Source organism: Diospyros lotus, chromosome 14, assembly GCF_014633365.1.
Source record: "Diospyros lotus cultivar Yz01 chromosome 14, ASM1463336v1, whole genome shotgun sequence".
Classification (NCBI taxonomy): domain Eukaryota; kingdom Viridiplantae; phylum Streptophyta; class Magnoliopsida; order Ericales; family Ebenaceae; genus Diospyros; species Diospyros lotus.
This window is the reverse complement of record NC_068351.1, coordinates 28,671,738-28,695,130: the sequence shown is the minus strand read 5'-3', so window position 1 is coordinate 28,695,130 and position 23,393 is coordinate 28,671,738. Positions and strand designations below refer to the sequence as shown.

At 35.2% G+C, this 23,393-nt stretch overlaps 1 protein-coding gene across 2 annotated transcripts; it reads right to left on the bottom strand.

Moving 5' to 3' along the window:
• Window positions 1-1,289: 1,289 nt before the first annotated feature.
• On the bottom strand, window positions 1,290-3,499 carry LOC127790689 (NAC transcription factor 25-like). 2 transcript variants are annotated; one of them, XM_052320300.1, is made up of 5 exons: window positions 3,197-3,499; window positions 3,032-3,084; window positions 2,558-2,688; window positions 2,160-2,464; window positions 1,290-1,914 (listed from the first exon to the last, which is right to left on the bottom strand). In XM_052320300.1, the coding sequence occupies exons 1-4, from the start codon at window positions 3,203-3,205 to the stop codon at window positions 2,229-2,231; spliced, it is 429 nt and encodes a 142-aa protein (XP_052176260.1). In that variant the 5' UTR covers window positions 3,206-3,499; the 3' UTR covers window positions 1,290-1,914; window positions 2,160-2,228. The 2 variants fall into 2 exon arrangements, with proteins under 2 accessions (XP_052176260.1, XP_052176259.1); XM_052320299.1 differs by having other exon boundaries at window positions 2,558-3,499.
• Between the last annotated feature and the right edge of the window lie 19,894 nt (window positions 3,500-23,393).

The window sequence follows — 23,393 nt, the reverse complement described above, 5'->3', positions numbered from 1 at the left end:
GATTAGGCCTCCTTATCTCATATCACTTAGGAATAGTAATCATAAAAAATTCTGAAGAGATTTGTCTTATTCTTAATAACCACCTTCCTAATTTTTAGGAAAATGGGTTTATCTAGAGCTTATTGTAATCAATCCTAAATTGGATTAAGCTCATCTCTAAATTATAGGAAGTAATCCTATCCAAGGTTGGCTTTATGTCTTATTAGGACAAGAATACTTGTTAGTTGATGCAAGTTTTTGATTGTTATTAGTTTGTGGATCCTTATTAGAATCGTTAGATTCTCAAGTTTGTTTTAGCCCTTCATAAGATTTGAGACCCAAGCTAGCCCAAAGAACCTAAGGCCGATCTTGGCCCATTAGGTTGCCAAGGCATGGCCAAGCTGGCTAGTAACATTTTATTGAGGCCAAGCTTGGCCTAAGTGTCACAGGTGTCGTTTCGGGAGTATCAAGTTTCTTTTCTAGTTAATGCTCACCTAAAAAAAGATGGTTTCTCAAATGAAACTATTGATGTGGTCTACCATATAGTCTAGTTACCATGACCACCCCAAAGCCGAAATAATGTTTTTGCAAACCAAAACTTGTATATTAGATTGATTTCATCTTGATCTGAGCTTGCAATGCATAGTTTCTCCATTTTCTCGAGTTTTCATGTTTTTTTCTTATTTCATCTTGGCCTGAGCTTGTATGTTAGATTAAGTTATTTTCAAGGCAACACACTCCATAATTGTAACCATACACACTTTTAGTAAATTCTCATTCTCATTCCATCAATCCCATTTCGTCCAACCAAATGCGCCCTAGAGGTCGTTTCATTATTTTTAGAAACTTTGATGCCTTTTCTATCATTTTCAAAAATTAAGTGAACTTTTTTCAATTTTAAAAAATAATATAGGTTTAATTTTTGAAACATGGGGACTTATAACCCCAACTGGTGATTCCTCAACGAAAATGTGTTGTACATTTAGGAATGGGAACTAACATCAAGTCAAGTGGCATAGATACACAAGCAAGCAAGAACAGTGAGTTAACCATTTGAATTGAGACAACCTTTTCCTCATTATATATATATATATATATATATATGTAAAGCATACAGGTTGCAATGCAGATTTAATTTGTACATAATCTCTGCACAGAATCTGCAGAAGCAGTTAAAAGAAAAAAAAAAAAAAACAATTCACAGTAAAGAAACATTTTGATGCTCCAAACAAGTGCTTAAGCAGATAGCATAAGAGATTATGTAGTAGACATGTGATAATTAATGAAAGACTAGATAAATGGAGGCATCTTGTGCTCTGTTTTATTCATATCAAAGATAACAACTTACAGCAATGAATGTTTTCGCTTTCCAATCAAAAGTAGAAAAGAAGAAAACAAGAAAAGAGTACATTCAATTCTATGCAAAAGAAGAAAAGAGTACATTCAATTACTAACAACTGAACCTCTTCTGTTCATCTTCGGAGATTAAGTCCACAAATCAAAATAAAGTCCCCCATCTTCGAGCTCTGTCTCTGTGAATGAAATCTGAGGAAACTGAACTTGGGATCCCTCCGTGTCCTCAAACTCATTCCAACTCGGATCATCAATAAATTCGAGAGATCTGTTGCTATCTCGGGCTTGTTGATTTTCCAACGTCGAATGGCATCCCGATGCATATTCTTGCTCATTTAACCCAAAATATTCTTGCGCATTTGCCCAACAGCATTGCCCATCCGATCCCATGTTCAGTTGAGAAGAAGCATTACAGACTTTATCGTATGGTGAATCCTGTTGTGTTTGAGACTGCTGATCCTCCTCACGTTCTTGCCGATGGCCCGATGCATGGTCTAACGTCAAATGGCATCCCGATGCATATTCTTGCCCAGTCCCTTTTCCCCCATTGTACCGTATGCCGCATACTACCCATTCTTGGAACTGTGCAAAAAAACATATAAACTGTCAGTCAAGAAGTAAAGTCATATACATAAAATACGTGCTCATAACTAAAATGAACAGATAATAAACGCTAAAAATTAAGGGCAGACTGCTTCTAAAGCATAAAAATAATGACATCTGAGGGCATAACGATCCCTGTTTTCCTTTCCATGAACAGAACAGGCCTCTTATATAAAATGTTTCTAATCTAAGTTTCAAATACAGATAACTTAATTGTTCCTTACTGTTGGATGCGGCAGCTTGTATTCATGCATTATCCAATCCGTTCTGACGCACTCCCTACGGTCATACTTTTAGTCCTTGTAGGTATAAAACTTGAGAGTCTTCTTAAAACCAATTATACGACCTCTCTTATTACGGATTGGCTTATCACCAGTGATGGCCTTCCACCATCCTCCACGACTGGAATTTCCCTCGCTTTTAAGGTGCCGTTTGGGGTTCTTCGCGGTTTCAGATTTATATTTAGACTTTTTCTCCCGTTTCACAAAATAGTACGTCTCGTACTGATCCATTCCATAATTATGACCACCTGTTGTACGAAAGAACAGCCATAAATATGATATATGTTCACAATATATATACACAGATAATTAAGAAAGAAAGCAAAGAATTGGAGACATACTTGCGTACAACCAAGGTTGGCGATCATAGACATTCATCTCCACGATAGCATTGTTAGGCAGTGGAAGATTGTGAAGCTTTCTTATCAAGAATTCTTGCAAAATTTCTTTATCTGTTGGTTTGAATACAACACTAGGGGGCAGCAGCGAAGAAGAAGAAGAAGAAGATGACAATGGATCCGTCATCATGTCCGCAAAGAGAGAGAGAGAGAGTTGAGAGCGATGGATCAAAAGAGAGAGAGTTGAGCGAAGAATAAAGTTTTAATAAAATATATATAAAAATAGTGAGTGCGCGTGATTTTATTTAAATTTAAATTTGAGCAGCCAGCCAGCCAGCCAGTGAGTGCTGGATAACCGCGTTGCTGTCATGGAAAAGGATAGGGTCATATTGGTTTCAATGACAATTCTCTCCAAAAACTTAAAATTAAATGAAATCAATAGTGTCCTTAAATTTTAAGGAAAAGAGGAAAACAAACCTGGAAGGAACAGGATTGATCGATCTCTGGCAAACTACAGCAGAGTAGCTCACCTGTGGAACCAGGATTTCATTTCCAACACAATGTGGGATTTGATCAGAACTTTTAATCCAACTAGGAAAAAAAGCTTCACTCAATAGCAAGTATGAGATAGGAGAAACCAACAAATAACATCAGCCATGGAAGGCAACTCCAAGAAGCTCATTCCGCCACCAGGACTCAGATTTCACCCAACGGATCGCCAGGCTTTGAAGCATTATCTCTCCATCGAAGAATCAACAGACACCACCTCCAACCTGGGGCTGGGCTCATCGTGCGCCGGATTCTGCTCCCCACGGATCCGCCGTCAGCCACGCCTGCCGCTCGCCCAACCTCGCCAACTGCACGGCCTCTGCCTGGTTCACCCACGCCGTGCCCTGCCTTGCGTGCAGTTGCTGCTCGCTTGGCTGCTGCTTCAATTTTTATTTGCAATTGATTTGTAATCCCCTCCCCCCGTCCCCCTCCCCCCTTCCTTTTTTTTTTTTTGATTGAGAAGTATTTTATGTAATCTTTAAATTTATCATCACACAATATGTAGGGACAAATAATTTTTTTTTTATCAATTTTAAGAGCAGTATGTATGAATAGTTGATAGGAAAACTTACTCAAAATACGCGAGATTACGCTGGATGACACGTGTGTATCTTAATCAAGCAGCTTTGGTGGGTCTTAACTAGGTGACCATCAGAGCATCTCCAATGTTGGACACCAAATTGGACGCCAATTTGGTGTCCAACAGTGATTTACACCAATTTGGTGTCCACCATTTTGGTGTTCTCTCCAACGTGTAACACCAAATTGGTGTAAAAGAAAATTTTTAAAGAATATTTTCTATAAATAAATATTTAATAAATATTAATAGTATAATATAATTAAAAATAATTAGTCATATTTTATAAACAAATTAAAAATTACAGTCATAATTTTTTTATATTTTTTTCAAAATATGTTATTCTAATTAATTTTTTTACTAAATTTTTAATTAGTTATTTTTGCCTAATTTTTAGCAAACTAATTGTTTATCCACCTAATTATTTATCCATCTCATTTTTCAACTAATATTTTAAATCAAAGAAACTATTTTTCCAATAAATGTTTTTTTCACTTAATATTTCAATTAATTTTCTTATCTTCTTTTTTTTCACTATTTTTCCAATAAATGTTTTTTATTTTTAAGTCATGTTGTTGTTGTTATTTTTATTTTAAACTTTTTTTTTCTATTTTCATCATGTATTTTTAATTTAAGTTAATGGAAATGTTATTGCTTTTTATTATATTATTAAATTTTTACATTAAAAATATTTTCTTTCTATTAAGTAATTATTAAAATAAAAAAATTCATATACATAAATAAAAATAGTTCATTTTATATTAACATAGTATTTATAAGATATATTAAATATTTTAAAATATATTCAATATTATACTCATTTTATAGATATTAATAAAATATTTCTATCAGTATATATTTTTTGTAATAATTTAATTTATATTTCTAATTATTAATTAAATATACAAATATAATCAAAATGATAAAGGATACAAAGGGAATAAATTGTTTTGAAGTTATATAAAGAGGGGTAAGATTGGAAATAAAATAAAAATAAAAATTTGGTGTTGATGAATAGTGTAACACCAAATTTGGTGTTACACTATTCACTCAACACCAAATTTAGTGGTTGAAACTTGTGCCCAACACCATTTTGGTGTATTCATTGGAGATGATTCTGCACCAAAATGCAATTGGCGCTGCATTTGGCGCATTCCTTGGAGATGCCCTCAGCCTCGGTCCATTTAACGAGGCCACTCTCTGTCTTGAAATTCTACTTGGGCTCGTTTCAGCCAAGAAGGGGTTTTTCTGTAGATCTGAGGGCAAGTCAATTCTACTCAAAATTGAATCACCTGATAACACCATATTTGTGGTGTTATTTATACTTTATTTCCTATATTTTATGTCATACTATTCTGTGAAATTGATTGTTTGATGTGTTTGGTGAGTATTTTGTAGGGAAAATGATTTTTGGATTAATGACGTTGATTAATCTGTTGATACAATTTTCATTTTTATGACTTGAGCTAATTCTGTTGATTTGAGGGTGAAAAATACATCTCAAGTAGGTAGTCTAAGGCTATCATACGAAAATAATAAATTAAGAGATAAAAATTAATCCAATAAATCAAGGGTTATTAAGACATTTCAACCGCTAATTCTCAAAAGAAACCTAAAAATCAAAGGGTATAAAAGGAAGGATGGAAGTCGTGTGTATAAAAGGAAAGAAAAAAGAAGAAGAAAAAAAAAAAGAGAACAATAAGAAGAGGGAGCGGCCTCAACAAGAAGAGAAAGGAAGCAAGAGGCGCTAGGAAGAAAGCAGCAGGAGGCTCAAGGATTGGAGGCAGACACTGAGTTAAGATTAGGGTTGTAAATGAGCTGAGTCATTCATGAGCGGCTGGGTGTTCGACTCTCGCCTCTTGCTACTACCTTGCTTCTTGTCGCCTCTCTCTTGCTATCACTTTGTCTCTCACCGTTTCGCCTCTTGTTGTTGACCATCACTCATTTTCCATTTCCACTACCTATCGCTGCAACTGCATACTTCCCCATCTGTTGAACAACGATTTCAACAGCAGAAAGCTTCTTTGGAAAATTGGAGGTCCAAGTGGGACAAATTGTTGAAGCTATAAGGTAATTAATTAACAATCAAATTAATTTAAAATCTATAGACACTTTGATCATTCCTGCAGGTGAAACAATAACAAATGGGAAGCAACTAGAGAAGATTCAATCTAGCTATGCAACATATACTATTGAGGGGCCGATTGAACTTGGTGAACCAGAATTTCCTTATGATGCATCAACTTTCCACAAGGTGGAGAAGCCCTATGTCCTACCTATTTTGTTTCCAAGCCGACTCAAGAAAAGCAAAGTGGCCCCCATGGAAATGGTATAGCGGTAAAGTATAAGAAGAATAACAAAAATATCGGAGATTCGAATTCTTGTGATGTCTTGGAAGGAAAAATTATTATTAGAAAGCAAGTCGTTCAGGTGGAGGCAAGGTTATGGTACGTCTTGTCGTCTTTTTGGGGGTCCCGTTTGCATGACGTAAAAGTGGGGTTCACTTTGAGTGTGTATAGCTTGTGATCGCATCTAGATTTACCCGAAGAGTGATCTAGGGGGGAGATTGCTCTCCCTAGGATTATTAGGACGAATTTCGTACACTTGAGTCAAAAAAAAAAAAGAGCAAAGTGGATAAGTCATTTTCGGAAATATATGCTATTTTATCCAAAGTTAAGGTGAACTTACCTTTGCTTGATTTGATTAAGAACATGCCATATTATGCAAAGTTCTTGAAAGAATTGAACGTTCGAAAGCGTAAATATGAGCCCCATGAGAAGATAATGGTTTTGGAGACGATAAGTTCAGCGTTTCAAATGCAATTACCGCCGAAATAAAAAATCCCAGGAGCTTTAATTAATTAATATAAATTAATCATTCCTGCTGATTTTATTGTTTTAGATATGGAGAAACAATCGAATCATGAGCATGACCTACCCATTCTGCTTGGATGTCCATTCATGGCTACGACCAAGAAGACAATAATCGATGTTCACAATGGCAAATTAACCATGACGGTCTTAGATAAAAGGTATATATCTGTTTCTTGCCCTAGTGTGTCAAATACTATTGTCTTCATATTATAAAATTTAGCTTTCACTTCATTCGACTCTATTTGACTCTTTAGACTCGTTGCAATGCCAATCATTTTAATTTAAGAATTTAAGAAGAGATATTTTATTAAGGTGAGTCATAGAATGTTAGTAGCAGAAGATAACCATGGACAAATGGTGAGAGAATGCATTGACACACAGCTTAGAAAAGTATGGAAGACATGAAATGTTGGACAGGACAATAAACACATGGGATGGGATGAGGGGCAGTAAGCATATATAGTTTGTCTCTTCCGCAGCAGCTGATAACAATCAATAGCAGGAAATTCTGCGAGAGAATAGAGGAAGAATTAAACTAGACAACCCGAAGTGGGCTAGCCGGGGGTGGGCCCCACCACCCCCGTGGGGCCCACAGCCCCCCTCCTCTCTCAATTTGCCTACTTAGTCGGGCAACATAACAAAATTGTTGAACTAGATAGAGTAAAAGAAGATATAACAAATACTATTTGTAGGTTTGTGTTTGGTAAAATTCTATCAGATAATGAGTTTCAACAAAAACATGATTAGAGCAGTTATACAAGATCACTAGGTGATTGAAGGGAAAGTCTAGGTAACATCTGCCAAAAAAAATATCTTCCCCTTTCATTCTCAAATAAACAACATGTTAAAATGATTATTAAAAGGAACCCATGGAATGTCATGGGAAAAGTATTAATAGTGAGGGAAGACAACTTCTAGACCTCTCCTTAATGGAACCCACAATTTCTTATCAAGGAAGTTGACTCAACCTCTCCTTGTTGAGTGCAAATTCATGGGTTTCCCACCTAAAAAAAAAAAAAGAATTTTGAAATTACAAATCGAAAGTAACAAGCTACGTGATATGAACTGATGAAACCTATTTAGATTTGAAAAGTTGGGTTGAATATATTCAAATTAGAGTAGAGGCTAATATGGATAAGCCCCTCAAAACAACCTTCCAAATGTGGAGGCAAGGTCTTAAATACACTCAACTTACATTTCCATGTAAACATTAGGGGACTTAAGCTACGTACAATTGTGGCCTATTGAACCATATCATGGTAGAATGCAAAGACAAACTGGGAAAAGAAATGTACAAATTGCAGCAAAGATAAATAAATGTCTAGAAGCCCAAACTAGCGTTGGTTCAAGAAACCACGGAATATATATTCTAGACAATAAATTTGAAGGAAAATAAATGAAGAACCAGAAGAAAGTGGTAGGAATTCAATAGAGAATATGATACTTGTGGCAACCAAGAATGGTACAAAATAAATGAGAGCGGTGGCGGGAGAATCTCAAGAGTAGAGGGATCAATTACAAGTGGCAAATCGGTTGCAATAAATGGAAAGTTTGTTAAAGTAACCAATTATCAGCCTCAGCAGAGGCCTAAATAGAATATGGAAGTAACTAAAAATGCTATAGAAGGAGGAAAGAGTAAAGAAGTTAATCATCAAATTTTGATACCAAATTCAAATGATTATAAGAATAACAATTCAAACAAGAAATGAAAAGAAACTGAAGGATTTCTGGTAGAATTCTTCTTATTTCATTAATGAAAAAGCTGTACAATATATAGAAGAGAGTTTAATCTAAATATAGACAGAGCTCTAAATTCAAGGAAAGTATCATATTAGATAATCAAATCATCAAAGAGATAGTTTCCTAAACTAAAGCTATTTAAAAATTTAGAATAGAAATTTTGGGAGAGATTTTAGGGATTCTAACACTCTCCCTCAAGTTGGTGAGTGGATATTTTCCATCTTCAGCTTCTTTGTTATTTCTCGAAATCTCAAAGTAGGTAGCCCTTTAGTCAAAACATATGTCAGTTGATTCTCTGATGGCACTTAAGGAGTAGTGATGAGACCACTGTCTAGCTTCCCTTTGATAAGGTGTCTATCAATCTCAACGTACATGGTTGATGGTTCAATCGTGTCGGACCGAATTATGAGCTCTGTTGATAGTTGACTTGTTGTTATAGTATAATCTCATTAGCCTACTTCCTTCGATCCTCAAATCATTTAGGATAATCCTAAGCCATAGAAGTTCATAGATCCCATGTGCCATAGCCCAAAGCTTTGCTTCAACACTTGAACTCACTATAGCATTTTGTTTCTTACTTCTCCAAATGATTAGATTTCCCGTTATACGAAAGCACAATAATCCATTGCAGACCTCTTATCCATTAGAGATCTTTCATAGTTAGCAATGGTGTACGCCTCCATTGTCAAGTCATTTCCTTTTCAAAACAAAATGCCTCTTCCATGGGTAGCTTTCAAGTATTGAAGAATTATCTGAACTGCCTGTAAGTGCTTCTCTCTTGGATCATGCATGAACTAGCTAACTACATAAGCTATGTTTGGTCGAGTATGTGAAAGGTATATTAGTCTTCCAACCAACCTTTGAAAATGACATTTAAAAGAGAAGGAACATAAATAGAGAAGGAACATGTAAAAGAGGAAAAGGCGGATGATCGAGTTGAAGGTGGTGTGCCCAGATTGTATTCTTATTTGATATAGTTAAAAAGGCTTGAGATGGTTGATTGGTTTCCCTTTATTTGACCGTCTCCCAAGTACTCAAGCTAGAACAACCCATCACATTCTCTAGCAAATCCAATCATCTTCTCTAAGTTTTGATCTTGATAAGAGTAAAAAAAGATTATTTTGCAATGAAGCTCTTTAGCAATTATGTGAACAGAAATAAGATTGGTTGAAAGTTTAGGGATATGAAGGATATTTTAAGGGGTAGGATGAAGGCTTTCTTGCCTAGCAATGTTAGTAGCAAAACCATTGACTACAGTGATTTTTTGGTTTCCTAACGTGGGTTTATATGAATCAAAGAAAGTGATACTATGGATCATATGGTTAGTTGCCCCTGAATCTACAACCCATCTACCCAGTTGCTTAGTATTTGATGCTTTAAAAGAGTCAGTCATGAGACACATATCAATTTTGGCAAGAGAACAAAATCCTGAAGATTTATCGAGGGAGTTAAGAAGATGTCTCGATCTTCCTATGCCTTATTTGTTGAATTATGTGAACTCTTCCTTATCCGATTTTGTGGCTTCAGTAAGTCATTTTTCTTTATTAGCCATGTTAGCCTAACTTTGTGCTTAGCCTTTGAAACCACCAGTTCGTGCCAAAACTTGCACTTTCCATGCAACTTAAAATAGTCCTACTGTGTGTGACTTGGTTTGTTGTTGTAAGTATACCATAGTCCACCTTTACTAGATGGTTTCTTTGATTTAACAAGCTGTGGATTATCATTCCCCTTATTCCCTCCTTCTCCAAGTATATGAGAGACCATTGTCGAAGCCTCTTGTGTATGAGGTTCCAACTTTTTTCATCCCAAACAATTGAAAAACTCTCAAGAAGAGTTGGTGTGGGATCCTTACCAATAATCTAAACTTTGATTTGGTCATATTCTGCATTCATTCTTGTGTAGAATTCAAACACTTGATCATTCTCAAGGACTTCTTAAATGACATGAATGTCATGAGTTGATTCATTAGGTGTTTTGATTTAATGAGAAAGAAAAATAGTAATTTGGTCAATTATGAAGACTAAAACAATTGGAATAATTCTTATGTTTATCAAATCATTAATCGAGTAATATGTTCAATATAATCGAGTATCTGATCGAGTATGTAAAGAATCAACAAAGTCTTCAAGAAAAATAACCAAGTAAGCCATAAGAAGTAATCGAGTAATGCTCAAAGTATTTAAAAATAATCGATTATATATGTAAAGTTAATCGAGTAATCATAAGGAGTTCTCAACTATCTAATTCCTTGTACTCAAATGTGATATTTAACTTTCAGTCATCTTCATTCTAATCGAGTAAGATATTTTTGATAATCGAGTAATCACCTTGTGTACTTGAGTGAATATGTTTAGTTATCGAGAAATTTTAAGTTATAGAGTTTGGGCATCTTTTTACTTGAGTGATGCATTTTTATTAATCAAGTAATATCATTTACATACTCGAGTAGATATCTTATATAATTGAGCAAACATGAGTTGAAATCTAGCTATGTCTCTAGACTCAAAATTAATCGAGTAAACTTAATTGTGTAATCGAGTGGATAATACATCTTTTTGTGGCTTAAAAAATAATCGAGTAATGGAATTATCATACTGGAGTAAGACTAAAATATACTTGAATACATAATGTATCCAATCAAGTAAGGATTAAAATTAGTCAAGTAATGCCAAAATATAATTGAGAATTTTTTGTTAGATTTCGAAAAATATAGCTGTTACACTGCATTTAATGAGTCTGTCTTGCTTTTTCAATTCATTTAATGCTCTTCAGACAACTTATGCATACTTTTGTGAATTATTGACAATTATTTAAGATTTGTAGAGACAAAAAATGACAGTTGTGACTCAATCAAAACATTCTAATTGTTTATTAACCTGCCAGCAAGCATTGAATACAAGAAATCTATAAATAGCTAATGAAGCATGCTGAAGAGGTTTACAACATTCTCACAAAAGCTTGAATTTGACTTCAAGAACTATAAAAGCTTTCTAATTTTCTTGGGCTTTCAAAGTTCATTTTTTTTTTTTGGTGAGATTTCAAAAGAGAGAGTCATGTAACTTCATATTCTTTATCTCTCTTCTATTCAAGAGAAATATTTGCTCTCATTGTAATATTATATTTTTCTCTTGAAAAATTATTTCACATCTATTGTGAAAGTTTGTAAAGCTTAAGCCTAATCCTTGAAAGGCAATTTGGTTATGGACGAGCCAAGTGTTAAAAGCCAACTTGAAAAGGTTAAATAGATGAACCTATTTAAAAGCTACAAGGTAAAGGAAAAAGTAAAAACTATGTGTGTAACTCCCCAATATTTTGGGGAAATAATAAAGGGAAAGGAATGAGCTAGCTAAATCTAGGGTGATTCAAAGGTAGAAATCAAACCAAGGGGAGTTTAAAGAGTCTAAAGTGGTGTAAAATGTATATATGTTTATGTTATGGGATTTTATGGTATTTAGGAATATTGGAATGTGAGATTATGGACTTTTGGGATTAATATAGGTGCGTTTGGGCTTAAGTGTGGAATTAAGTAAGTAAATATAATTAAGGAAAATGGGATAAGTATAAAAGGAGGGATGGGGCATGAGAGATTAAAGGAATTGGGAGAGAAAAAGAGAGGGCTGACGGTTTTGGGAGGAGAAGCTAGGGTTTCTAAATCTTCTCATCTTCTCCTTCTCCCTTGATCATTAAGTGTCCAAGAATCTTGTGTGCTAGTGGGAAGCTGGTTCATCATCTTGATCCTCCTCTCTAGTTGGTTTTCTTGTGGCTTGAAGGTGGTTGGAAGACTCCTATTCTTGTGGTGATTCTTGTAAGCAAAAAATCAAAGAAAAAGCTCACCAAGGCAAGTTCTACTCTCCTCCTACTTTTCTACATTCTTGGTTCTTGTTTTTGTAAAGAATAGAGCCAAAAATCTCCATGTATTGCAAAGACTTGGTATTTGAAAGTCTCATGTAGAAATGTTTGTAAATCTCTCCCATTCTTGGTTTGATCTTGCTAGTCTCATTTGCACTTCAAAATAGGGCTTGTTCCACCTTATAACCCCTTAGGAATGTTGTGTTTATCATTAGGATGTAGTGGGTGCAAGTGTTTGTGCATAAATTTCATGTTTTGAGGGTTCTCGGGGTGGTTCTCGGCTTCGACCAGTTGACCATTCTTGTCGGGCGGTCGATCGTTTCTGCCTTGTGACAGTCTACGCATGCTCCACCATTTCGAGCATAACGTTTTGTAAAAATATCAGATTTGTGAACCGTTTGAAGTTTTATAAACTAGACTCGATAGGATTTGTTTTGATATAGGACTTGGGTTATTTGGAGAAGTATGGAACCTGTAGATGCCCTGTGAAATACCATATCGAAATCTGGAATTTCTGTTTCAATCCGATAGCGCTCCGATTTTTGGGGCATAACTTCCTGTGGTATTATCCAAATTCGAATCCTATTTTTGTACCACAAACTAGACTCCTTAAGCTTTGTTTTTGTATATATATATTGGTTAATTTGATTATGTTTGGAAGTCATGGAAACCTTGCCAATCTTGCCCTAGAATATGGAGTTCTTCCATTTTGAGCGATCTGCCTTGATTTTATTTTTGGGAGATAAATAAATTATTTTGGTGTATGATTGGAGTATGATGAGAGGCATTTATAGAATAAATGATGATCTTTCTAGATATAGTTCCTTGAGAGGTTAGAAGAGTTTTCTTGAGCAGTATTGAAGGGTTTTCTTGAGTATTGTTGATGCATGTTGTATTCACTAGCCAAGTAGGGCTTGTCCTCCCTATATTTCTTTGTGGAATGATGCTGCACCCTAAGGGGATAGGTTCCAGATGGTTGGTTGTGTAATTCTACTTATTATTTTATTGCATTACGTTACGTTACTACATTGCTTCGCATGATGATGTTGGGCCATGGGGTGTATTCATTAAGGGTCATACTTTGTATGTGTTGGGGGTATGAGCATTGGCATGACAAGGTTTGTAACGCCCCGCTTTTTCGAGCGTTAAATGACTTAGAAATTCAGGAATATATATTTTTTTTCCATATAGATCATTTCCCGACAATCTCGTTCTACCTTTTCGGCATATTAAACAAGAATTAATAAGTTAAGACTAGTAATCATCATAAATGCGGAGGCTTAAAATTGAAACCTGATATGGTACATATCTAAATTCACTTAATCACATCATAAGAATCTATACCATCATATCATTAAATATTTAAATACATGGAGACTTAACATCAAGCGATTACAACTAAATACCTCAAATGATACAATCTAATGATACCTCAAAAGTACATTAAACCATAACAATTATACATGATCATCAATATAATAATATATCCTGAATCCTCATGAGGAAGTAAATACTGGGACAACTCGCCAAATCCATCGGACACGTTATCACGTGTCATTACGTCTCAATCATCTTATTTCCATATCGGCAAGTCCTAACTGGAACATTTGAATGTTCTAGGGGTATAACCCGATTAGAAGATGAATCTTCTAGTGAGGGTTTAAAACATGATACGTGAATGCATGATGCAAATACATGAACAATCATTTGCCCTAGTATAACTTCCCAGGCACAACTCGACACGGAACCCTAGGCAGAATCCTGAACCTCTGCAGGATAAGCCTAATGTTGTTCCATCAATTGCCCTTAGGGAATTACAGCTACACTTTTAGGGTGACATCCCAATCCCATGCACAAATATCGATATGACAATAATATCGTGTCATGCAAATATCATGATTTTCCATGCAATATGACAAAATTAATCATATCTTTCATAAATATCATGCATAATAAACAATCATATCATATAGGATAGGACAACTCACCTTTAGAGATGAACTCGAATTTCTCACAAAGCGTGCATCACCTCAATATGCGTTCTCGACCTCAATTTTCGTGCCAACTCTTGAAAGTTGCACCAATCAATTTTCCTCAAGCACATAATTCATAAAAAGAATATTTAATCACTAAATATCTCAATATTCTATTTTCTTCCTATTTTCCTTCATTTTCTTTCATTTTTCCTTCTAAAAATATGAATAAATATCATCGAGACTATTTTCTCAAATCTATTTCCACAACAATTCATAATATCATATGAACCTCAAAGGAAAAATACTAAACTTACTCGAATGTTGCGTTTTTACGCTAAACGAGGGTATTCCGTGTGAAAATTCAAACATCGGGAAGGTAACCCTTAAAACTTTTTGCACAAACCCTCGTAAAATAATTTTCTTGATTTTTTGGCATTTTTTTCCAAATTTTTTGGACTCCCACGTGCCCTCACGCATTGGCGTGTGGGCTGCATGTGCTGACCAGTGCGTGTGGCCCATGCGTCGGTCAAGACGGTTAGCCGGAGCTTCTGGTTTTCTCCACCATCTTGACCGCCTCCTTCAATCAATCAGTATGGAGCATCTTGAAGGCTAAAAGGACCACCGGAAAAGGTCCAACCGGAGGCTTAAAGCCTCAATTAGGCGGACTGCCTCCCATCTCCGGCGAGCATCGAACACCCCTAAAATGGCCACCAAAATGCTTCAAACTTACCAGAAACGATCCTCAAGCTATAGGCAACAAAAATCGCCTATTTTGGTCTCCTATTTTGTTCGAAATCAGCCTCGATTTGAAGCTCCAACTCTTGAAATTTTCAGCCTTCATGGACGCCTATTTATAGGCAAATCCGAACGTTCAAACGCTCTTGCTCGGCCAACCCAATGAATTAAGAGCTTCTACCTCCCTTAGATGGCCCTGGAACGAGCCCTTGCTGACCACAAAAAACAATTTGTAGGCACTCGATAGCTCGACCACTTTCGGTCGCTTTTTCTTGCTTTTTCGGCCAACCCAATAGCTGTTGTCGAATCTTCCTTTACAAAAGATGCTCCCCCGACCATTTCTCGTGTAACCCTGTGGCCAAAATTGGCCGTGGCCGACCGGCCATGTGCTAGTCATTGGCCAAACTTTTGGCTTTTTTCACTTTGGCCCCTTAACTTTTAGGTTTTACCTTTTTAGCCCTTTTTACTTAGCCCCTAAACTTTCCATAATTGCATTTAAGACCTTCAAGTCCTAAAACATCTATTTGATCCCTGAAGATTCCAAAAAAATATTGTTTCGGCCTCCCTCTGGTAATTTCAAAAAATTGCACTTAGGCCCAAATATTCATTTTAGCCCTAAACCATTTAATTTCTTCCTGAAACCATTGAAGGGTTGTTTCTTATGAAAAATCGAAGCTCTCTCAAGCTTCTGTCGACTTCCCGGAAGTCGCCTATAACATTTCGATTTTACAGCCTGAATGGTAGTTGCATTTTAGCTGTATCGAAAATCGTTCCAAATTCCATTTCTTTCGATGCCATAAATCATGTCTCGAAATACTCATCACGACCATATCATTTTCCTTTGGCATCTTGGCTCCAGGGCACTCCCTACAGTCGATTCGGTCATTCATACGATAATAAATTATCCTTATACCCTCAATTTATTTGAAGTTTCACTTTTGCCCCAAGAAAATTTACTCTTGAGCCCTTTTGAAATTCTCGGGTATTACATTCACCCTTTCTTAAACAAATTTTGTCCTCGAAATCTTTATCTGACCGATCAGGTAACTAAGACATAACATAGCTCATTACTTGAACACCTCAAATCAAATATCTATTTGATCTTTGACAAACACGTCCAATGCTTTATAAGCATACCATGTCTTTCACATAATTTTCTGTTGTGTCTTTTTACCGACGACCATACATCCTTAAATATTTTTGGCATGCACATCCTACTCCGAGACTTTTTGAGAATGTTATCTCGTATCATATCCCTTTAGGCTGGTCATAATCATCAATCATAGACAAGTGCACTTGTCAACTACACATGCATTCCATATCTAGTTTGCCAGATCCAACTGAACAACCAGGCTAGCGCTAAAATAGATGATCCATTCGGCACTACACTTATAGTAAACAGGCCATCATCTGACACTCACAGCTATCCACCTAGGTCATGCGTCGGCATCTCACGGCCACGCCCCGGGTGATACGAAGTAGTGCAATCGTAGTCCTCTAGTAACTCTATCCACCGTTTACTTCTCGTTTATCCCTTTCTATGAGAACCCATACCTTAGGTTCGTGAGCACATCAAATGTCCCACTATTTCAGTAGTGTCTCCATAACCTTAAGAGCACATACCCTAGTTGCTAGTTCCAAGTCATATATCGGGTAGTTCTTTTTGTGCCTTGGTGTAATCCACGCGCAATCATCCGATCATGTTGCACTAACATGCAACTCGATCCTTTGAGCTATCACAAGCTCTCATTGCATCTGACAGATCATTCTCATTAGACTCTTCTTACGAGTCTTATTATAGGCACAACTATTTCGAAGTGTCCCATCATGACCTTTTGACAACAGCTTGCTAAAACATCTTATTTTGAAATATCTTAGTATTCTATTTCGAAACTTGATTCGCAAAATTTTCATCTCGAGCCCTATGTTGCTCCCTGTTTCGAAATAGAGTCAGGACTATAAATACCTGAAAAACCCTGAACTCGACTTTCGTGTGTCCGAAATTTTTTTCTTCTTGCCAAAATCTCCAGAATGCTACTTCTCGTTTGAAGTAGACACTAGGACATCCCAATTTAAGTTCCAAACCGACCCGATTACCAGATTATTGAACCAACCCGTTTAAAGGGGGATTTTGCCTATTTACACTTGGACTGCTTAGGTTCTATTATTTACTCATCAACTTCTCCTAAGTTTTCAAAACTTATAAGAGAGCTCCCAAATTTAAAGTTTTCAAAACTTATAAGAGAGCTCCCAAATTTAAAAAATTCAACAAAACAAAGGCTTTGCTCTGTCACGGGGTAATCATTTAACCCAAACTTTAACCTCACTGGGTGGTCAGACTCAGGGGCATATCCACGTGTGAGTTATTCTAAGTTGAAGTGTAGGGCAGTTCACAATTAAAATTAATTTTTTATATTAAAAACTTAATTTTTAATGTAAAAAAAATTAATAATAAATAAGTAAAAAAAAATTATACCCTATTCCAAAATCTATGATATATAATCTTATATCTCAAAAATAAATTTAGCCTCCCCTTGCATAAATTTTTGGATTTACTCCTTGTCAGAATAGCCATGTGCTCGATTTTTAACAATTCTTACTTTTAAAAATAGAACTTTGACTCTCTGATCAAGTCTTAATATATTACAGTTTAACCCCTTCTTAGTAAAATTACAATTAGGCACCCATTTTTTTTTTTAAATTTCCTCCACTAAATCCTTGAGATATTTCAAGAATATTTATGCTTATAACCACCCTTAATCATTTATTACCCCGCCTACATGTAATGATCATTACATAATTTTTATCTTTTAAACTTTTATTTAGTTTGCTTAATTCTTGGCCATATAATTTTCTATTTTTGTTATTGGATTAAGCATCTTCTACCTATAACATACCATATATATTCTTAAGAAATATGTGTATATGTATGTGTGTGTATAAATACTTTAGGAATGCTTTTCTTTGTTTTTAATTTATCATTGTTTAGAGTTCAGTAAATTTAAACTTAATCACCAAAATATTTCTACTATTTGTGGTGTTAGAGGCGTTATTTCAATGATATAATGTTATATTAATTTTGTGTCCATAATTTTCTTTGATATTATACAACATATTGAAACGTAAAATTAAACAAAAGTCTAACTAACAATCAACTTTGGGATCAACTAAAAAACAATTGACTCAACAATCAATTGATTGGTAAACACAATTATATATATAATAAGTAACTGAGAAATCACCCTTTCAAAGGCAAAATAATAAGATAAAGACAACTATTGGGTTCCTAATCTCGTTTGTCACATTAGCAAAACCATTGAGTTGAGTACATTTTTATTATTTAGGTATTAAATTTACTAAAAAAAAAAAAAAAAACAGGTACTATCTTGATTGGGCTAATCTGTCTGATAAAAGAAACCTCAAACTTGATCCATGGTTGGTTTGGATTGATCTGGAAGGTGAAGGTTTTAGTACATGTGAGAATAACATTTAAATGCTACAGAAACTTGTAAGGATTTCCCAAAGAGATTGATTCAAACAAGATACAGAGATTGTTCAAAGATAACAAGAAACAAAGATAAAAAGAAGTCTAGGGCTTTTCCACCTAATCAGCGTCGTTGCCGTCACTTCTCTATAACCTCATCACTGGCAACCTTTCGGTGCTCACTACATGCACGACATGAAGCTTTTTCCTCCACTGACCACCGACAGCTAACCTTGGCCAACAAATTCTAACAGTCAAATTGGAGAAGACAAGAGGCTTCTTACAGTCGCCATCATCGGAGAAGATTTAAGGGTCACGGTTGGAGGAAACGAAAAGCCATGGCCAGAGAAGACCAAGAAACGCAACAGAAACTGCCCTTAACTATCAGTAACCGCCACCACCGCTGTCACAGTTCACCACCACCATCATTTCTAGCAAATGAACAGTCTTCATACAGCCTCGATTTGTGACTTCTGGCGATTTCTGATGTCCGACAATGAGTTATTTTTGCAACCATCATCTTCTTTCCCTTTTTTTTTTTTTTATTTATAAACATCGTTATGTAAAGAAGAAATCATACAAGTTTAAATGGAAAACATGAGTTTCTAAACCTAGCTCTAATATCATGTGTAAATCATATTCTTGTTTGTGAATAAAAATAATTAAACATCAAATAATCATACCCATGAATGTTAAAACTTCAAGTTTTTCACATGGTTTGAAGAAATAAGATATACCTTGATCCATTAAGTCTTCAAGATGTAAAAGATGTTGCAAATTGATGAAGAGAATTGAAAGGACATTGATTTCTCTCACTTAACCCCTTAATCTTGATGATGGAGAATAATTGAAAGTTAGTTTTACTTTTTCCTTTTAGTTACTGTTTTTATAAGTTTTGATTTTTCTTTCTATAGGAGTAAAGAAAGGACCAAACTCCTATTTATATATTCTAGTAGTAGCCTTCTATCAAGCCTTACCAAGAGTCATGTCTCTTCAAAATCAATAGGATCTAAGTATTTAATTATCTTATTAAATTTTTTATTATTTTATCAAATAAATATGATCATATAGGATAAAATAAACTTAAATATAATATCAATAAAATAATTCTTACATTGTATGATAGAAATAGAGAGATTGGAAAACAATTTGCACGACAAACTGCTTACCTCATCTTTATCTCAGGGCACCCACATGAGTTTGAAGAAGTATTTATATTTGGGGTATTAGAGACGTTATTTCTATGATATAATGTTATATTAATTTTGTGTTTATAATTTTTTTGATATTATACAACATATTGAAATGTAAAAATAAATTAAGAACACATGTAAGAAATAATTGTGTTGAGAATAATAAAGAATATATCTTAAGGTAATTATATGTGATTATGTATGAAAATAATGAAGAGGGTCGTCAAAACAAAAGTTTAACTAACAATCGACTTTGGGATCAACTAAGAAACAATTGACTCGCCCCTAGGGGCATAACCCGGTCCTATCGATCCCGTTTGGAATCTGTTGCGTCATGATCAGAGTGTTGCTCTGGGATCGAAATCAAGGGCCACCAGATTCCTTGATTTAACTCATCCATCGTACTTCGGGGCAATAGGTGAGGGCGTTTGCATTGGAGCATTACTTAAAAAAAAAAAAATGTAACAATTGACTCAATAATCAATTAATTGATCGAAACACAATTATATAACAAGTAATTGAGATATCACCTTTTTAAAGACACTGTAATTGATGGTGCTTCTCGTTTGAAGCAGACACAAGGGCCTACCCAATTTAAGTTCCAAGTCGACCCGATTAGCCAATTGATCCGACCCGTTTAAAGGGGGATTTTGGCTATTTACGGTTGGACTGTTTAGGTTCTATTATTTACTCATCAATTCCTCCAAAGTTTTCAAAAGTTATAAAAGAACTCTCAAGTTTCGAAAATTTGACCAATCAAAGGTTTTGCTCAGTCACGAGGTAATCATTTAACCCAATCTTCAACCTCATAGAAGGCTAGGTGGTCAGAGTAGCCACGTACTCGGTTTTTAACAATTCTTACTTTTAAAAATAGCACTTTGACGCTCTCTTTATTATAGATCAAGTTTTAACTTATTACAGTTTAACCCTTTCTTAGTAAAATTACAATTTGGAACCTTTTTTTTTTTTTAAATTTCCTCCACCAAATCCTTGAGATATTTCAAGAATATTTATGCTTGTAACCCTTAATAATTTATTACCCTGTCTACGTGTAATGATTATTAAATAATTTTTATCTTTTAAACTTTTATTTAGTTTGCTTAATTCTTAGCTATATAATTTTCTTAAATTTTCTATTTTTGTTATTGGATTAAGCATCTTCTACCCATAACATACCATATATATTCTCAAGAAATATCTTTCTATATGTATGTATAAATACTTTTGGAATACTTTTTTTTTTAATTTATCATTGTTTAGAGTTCAACAAATTTAAACTTAATCACCAAAATATTTCTAATATTTGAGGTGTTAGAGACGTTATTTCTATGATATAATGTTATATTAATTTGTGTCCATAATTTTTTTGATATTATACAACATATTGAAATGTAAAAATAAATTAAGAACACGCGTAAAAAATAAATATATTGAGAATAATCAAAAAATATATCTGAAGGCAATAATATTTGATTATATATAGAAATAATGAAGAGAGTCGTCAAAACTAAAGTTTAACAGTTGACTTTGAGATCAATTAAGAAACAATTGATTGATCGAAACACAATTATATAACAAGTAATTGAGGCAAAATGATAAGATAAAGACAACCGTTGGGTTCTTAATCTCGTTTGCCACATTAGCAAAACCGTTGAATTGAGTAAATTTTTATTATTTAGGTATTAAATTTATCCAAAAAAAAGAGACCAGATACCAACTTGATTGGGCTAATCTGTCTGATAAAAGAAACCTCAAACCTGATCTGTAATACCCCGAGAGCCCAGAGAAGTTAGAATATATCGAGGATAGTGTAAGAAAGGAAACAACACCAGCTGGATACCTTTTGGGCTGAATGTTGGCAAAGAACTCCCAAGTTAAGCGTGCTTAACCTGGGGTAATCCAGGGATGGGTGACCCCCCTGGGAAGTTCGTGTAGGCCCATCAGAGTAAGTTATTCTGGTTCTTCCTATCGCTCGAGCGGAATGTTACATGATCCATGGTTGGTCTGGATTGATCTGGAAGCTGAAGGTTTTAGTACATGAGAGAATTTAAATGCTACAGAAGCTTGTAAGGATTTCCCAAAGAGATTGATTCAAACAAGATACAGAGATTGTTCAAAGATAACAAGAAACAAAGAGAAAAACAAGTCTAACACTATACCAAAATCAACATGGATGGTAAGGCCACAAACTATAATGAACAATCCCATCTTCGAGCTCACTCTCCCTGACTGATTCAACCTGAGGTAATTGAACTTGGGGGTCCTCAAACCCATACCAGCTTGGATCATTTAACCCACAAAAATCAGGGCCTAACCATCCGTTACTATTTGTCATCTCCTGCTCATTCGATCCATTCAATTGAAGAGATCTGTTGCTATCTTGGGCCCTATTGTCCAACTCCAACGTCGAATGGCATCCCAACGCAGATGCTTGCTCGCTTAACCCAAAATCACAAGCATTTGTCCAACAGCGTTGCCCATCTGATCCAATATTCAATAGAGGATAAGCATTACAGATTTGATCGTATGCCAAATCCTGATGTGCTTGAGCCTGCTGATCCTCCAACATTGAATACCCTTTCTGTTGAAGATGATGATCAAGACATTGCGATTGCTCTTCCTTACTCAGGTCGATCATATCACGGTGGCCCAAGCTTTGAAATTCATATTCTTGCCCAGTCCCTTTTCGACCATTGTACCTTATGCCACAGACTACCCATTCTTGGAACTGTGCAAAAGCATGTAAACTGTTAGTCAAAAAGTAGAGTCATATACATAAAATTCATGCTTATAACTAAAATGAACAGATAATAAACGCTAAGAATTAAGGGCAGACAGCTTCCAAAGCATAAAAATAATGACATCTAAGGATATATAATGTATCCCTGTTTTCCTTTCCATGAACAGAGCAGCCCTCTTATATAACATGTTTCCGATCTAAGTTTCAAATACAGATAAAGTAAACTTAATTGTTGTGATACTTACTGTTGGATGCGGCAGCTTGTATTCGTGCATTATCCAATTCGTTTTAATGCACTCTTTACGGTCATACTTCTGGTTCTTGTAGGTATAAAACTTGAGTGTCTTTTCAAAACCAATTATACGACCTTGTTTATCACAGATTGGCTTATCACCAGTGATGGCCTGCCACCATCCTCCAGTACCGGAATTCCCCTTGCTTTTAAGACGACGTTTGGGGTTCTTCGCACTTTCAGATATAGATTTTTTCTCCCTTTTTACGAAATAATACTTACTGTACTTACCATTATGACCACCTGTTGTACAAAAGAGCAGCTGTAAGTATGATATATGTTCACAGTATATATACATAGATAAATAAGAAAGAAAGAAAAGGATCCGAGACTTACTTGCATACAACCAAGGTTGGTGATCATATACATCCATCTCCACAATGGCATTGTGGGGCAATGGAAGATTGTGAACCTTTCTGGCCAATAATTCCTGCAAAATCTCTCTCCGCGTTGGGTCGAATACAACACCAGGGGCTTGTAAAGAAGAAGAAGAAGACGACGACAGCGAAGACTCCGTCATCATCTTGTTCTGTATTTTTGTTTGTTTGTGAAAAAAGAAAATTAAGCAATGGATCGAAAGGGGTTCTCTCGTCTCTGTTCAAGAACAACTATGTATTATAATTCTGATGAAGTTGGCTTGCTTTTGCCCTCAAGAAATATAATCTAATATCCTTGTTGAGATATATCTTATTGGAGTTGACGAGCACCAGCAAGTCTTTTTCCTCTTCAACTTTCTCGTAGCTTTCTCACAATTCCTCCTCTAGCTTGGTACGTATTTACAAGCCTCTTGGTGTTAATCCAAATCCTTTTTGGTGTTGGATCCAATTTTTC

Excerpts from the sequence above, each read along its gene's own strand:
- LOC127790689 (XM_052320299.1), bottom strand. The coding sequence starts at position 2,189 with ATGCATGAATACAAGCTGCCGCATCCAACA. Across the intron at positions 1,915-2,159 it reads ACAAGCTGCCGCATCCAACA|TTCCAAGAATGGGTAGTATG; the intron begins GTAAGGAACAAT and ends TTTTTTGCACAG.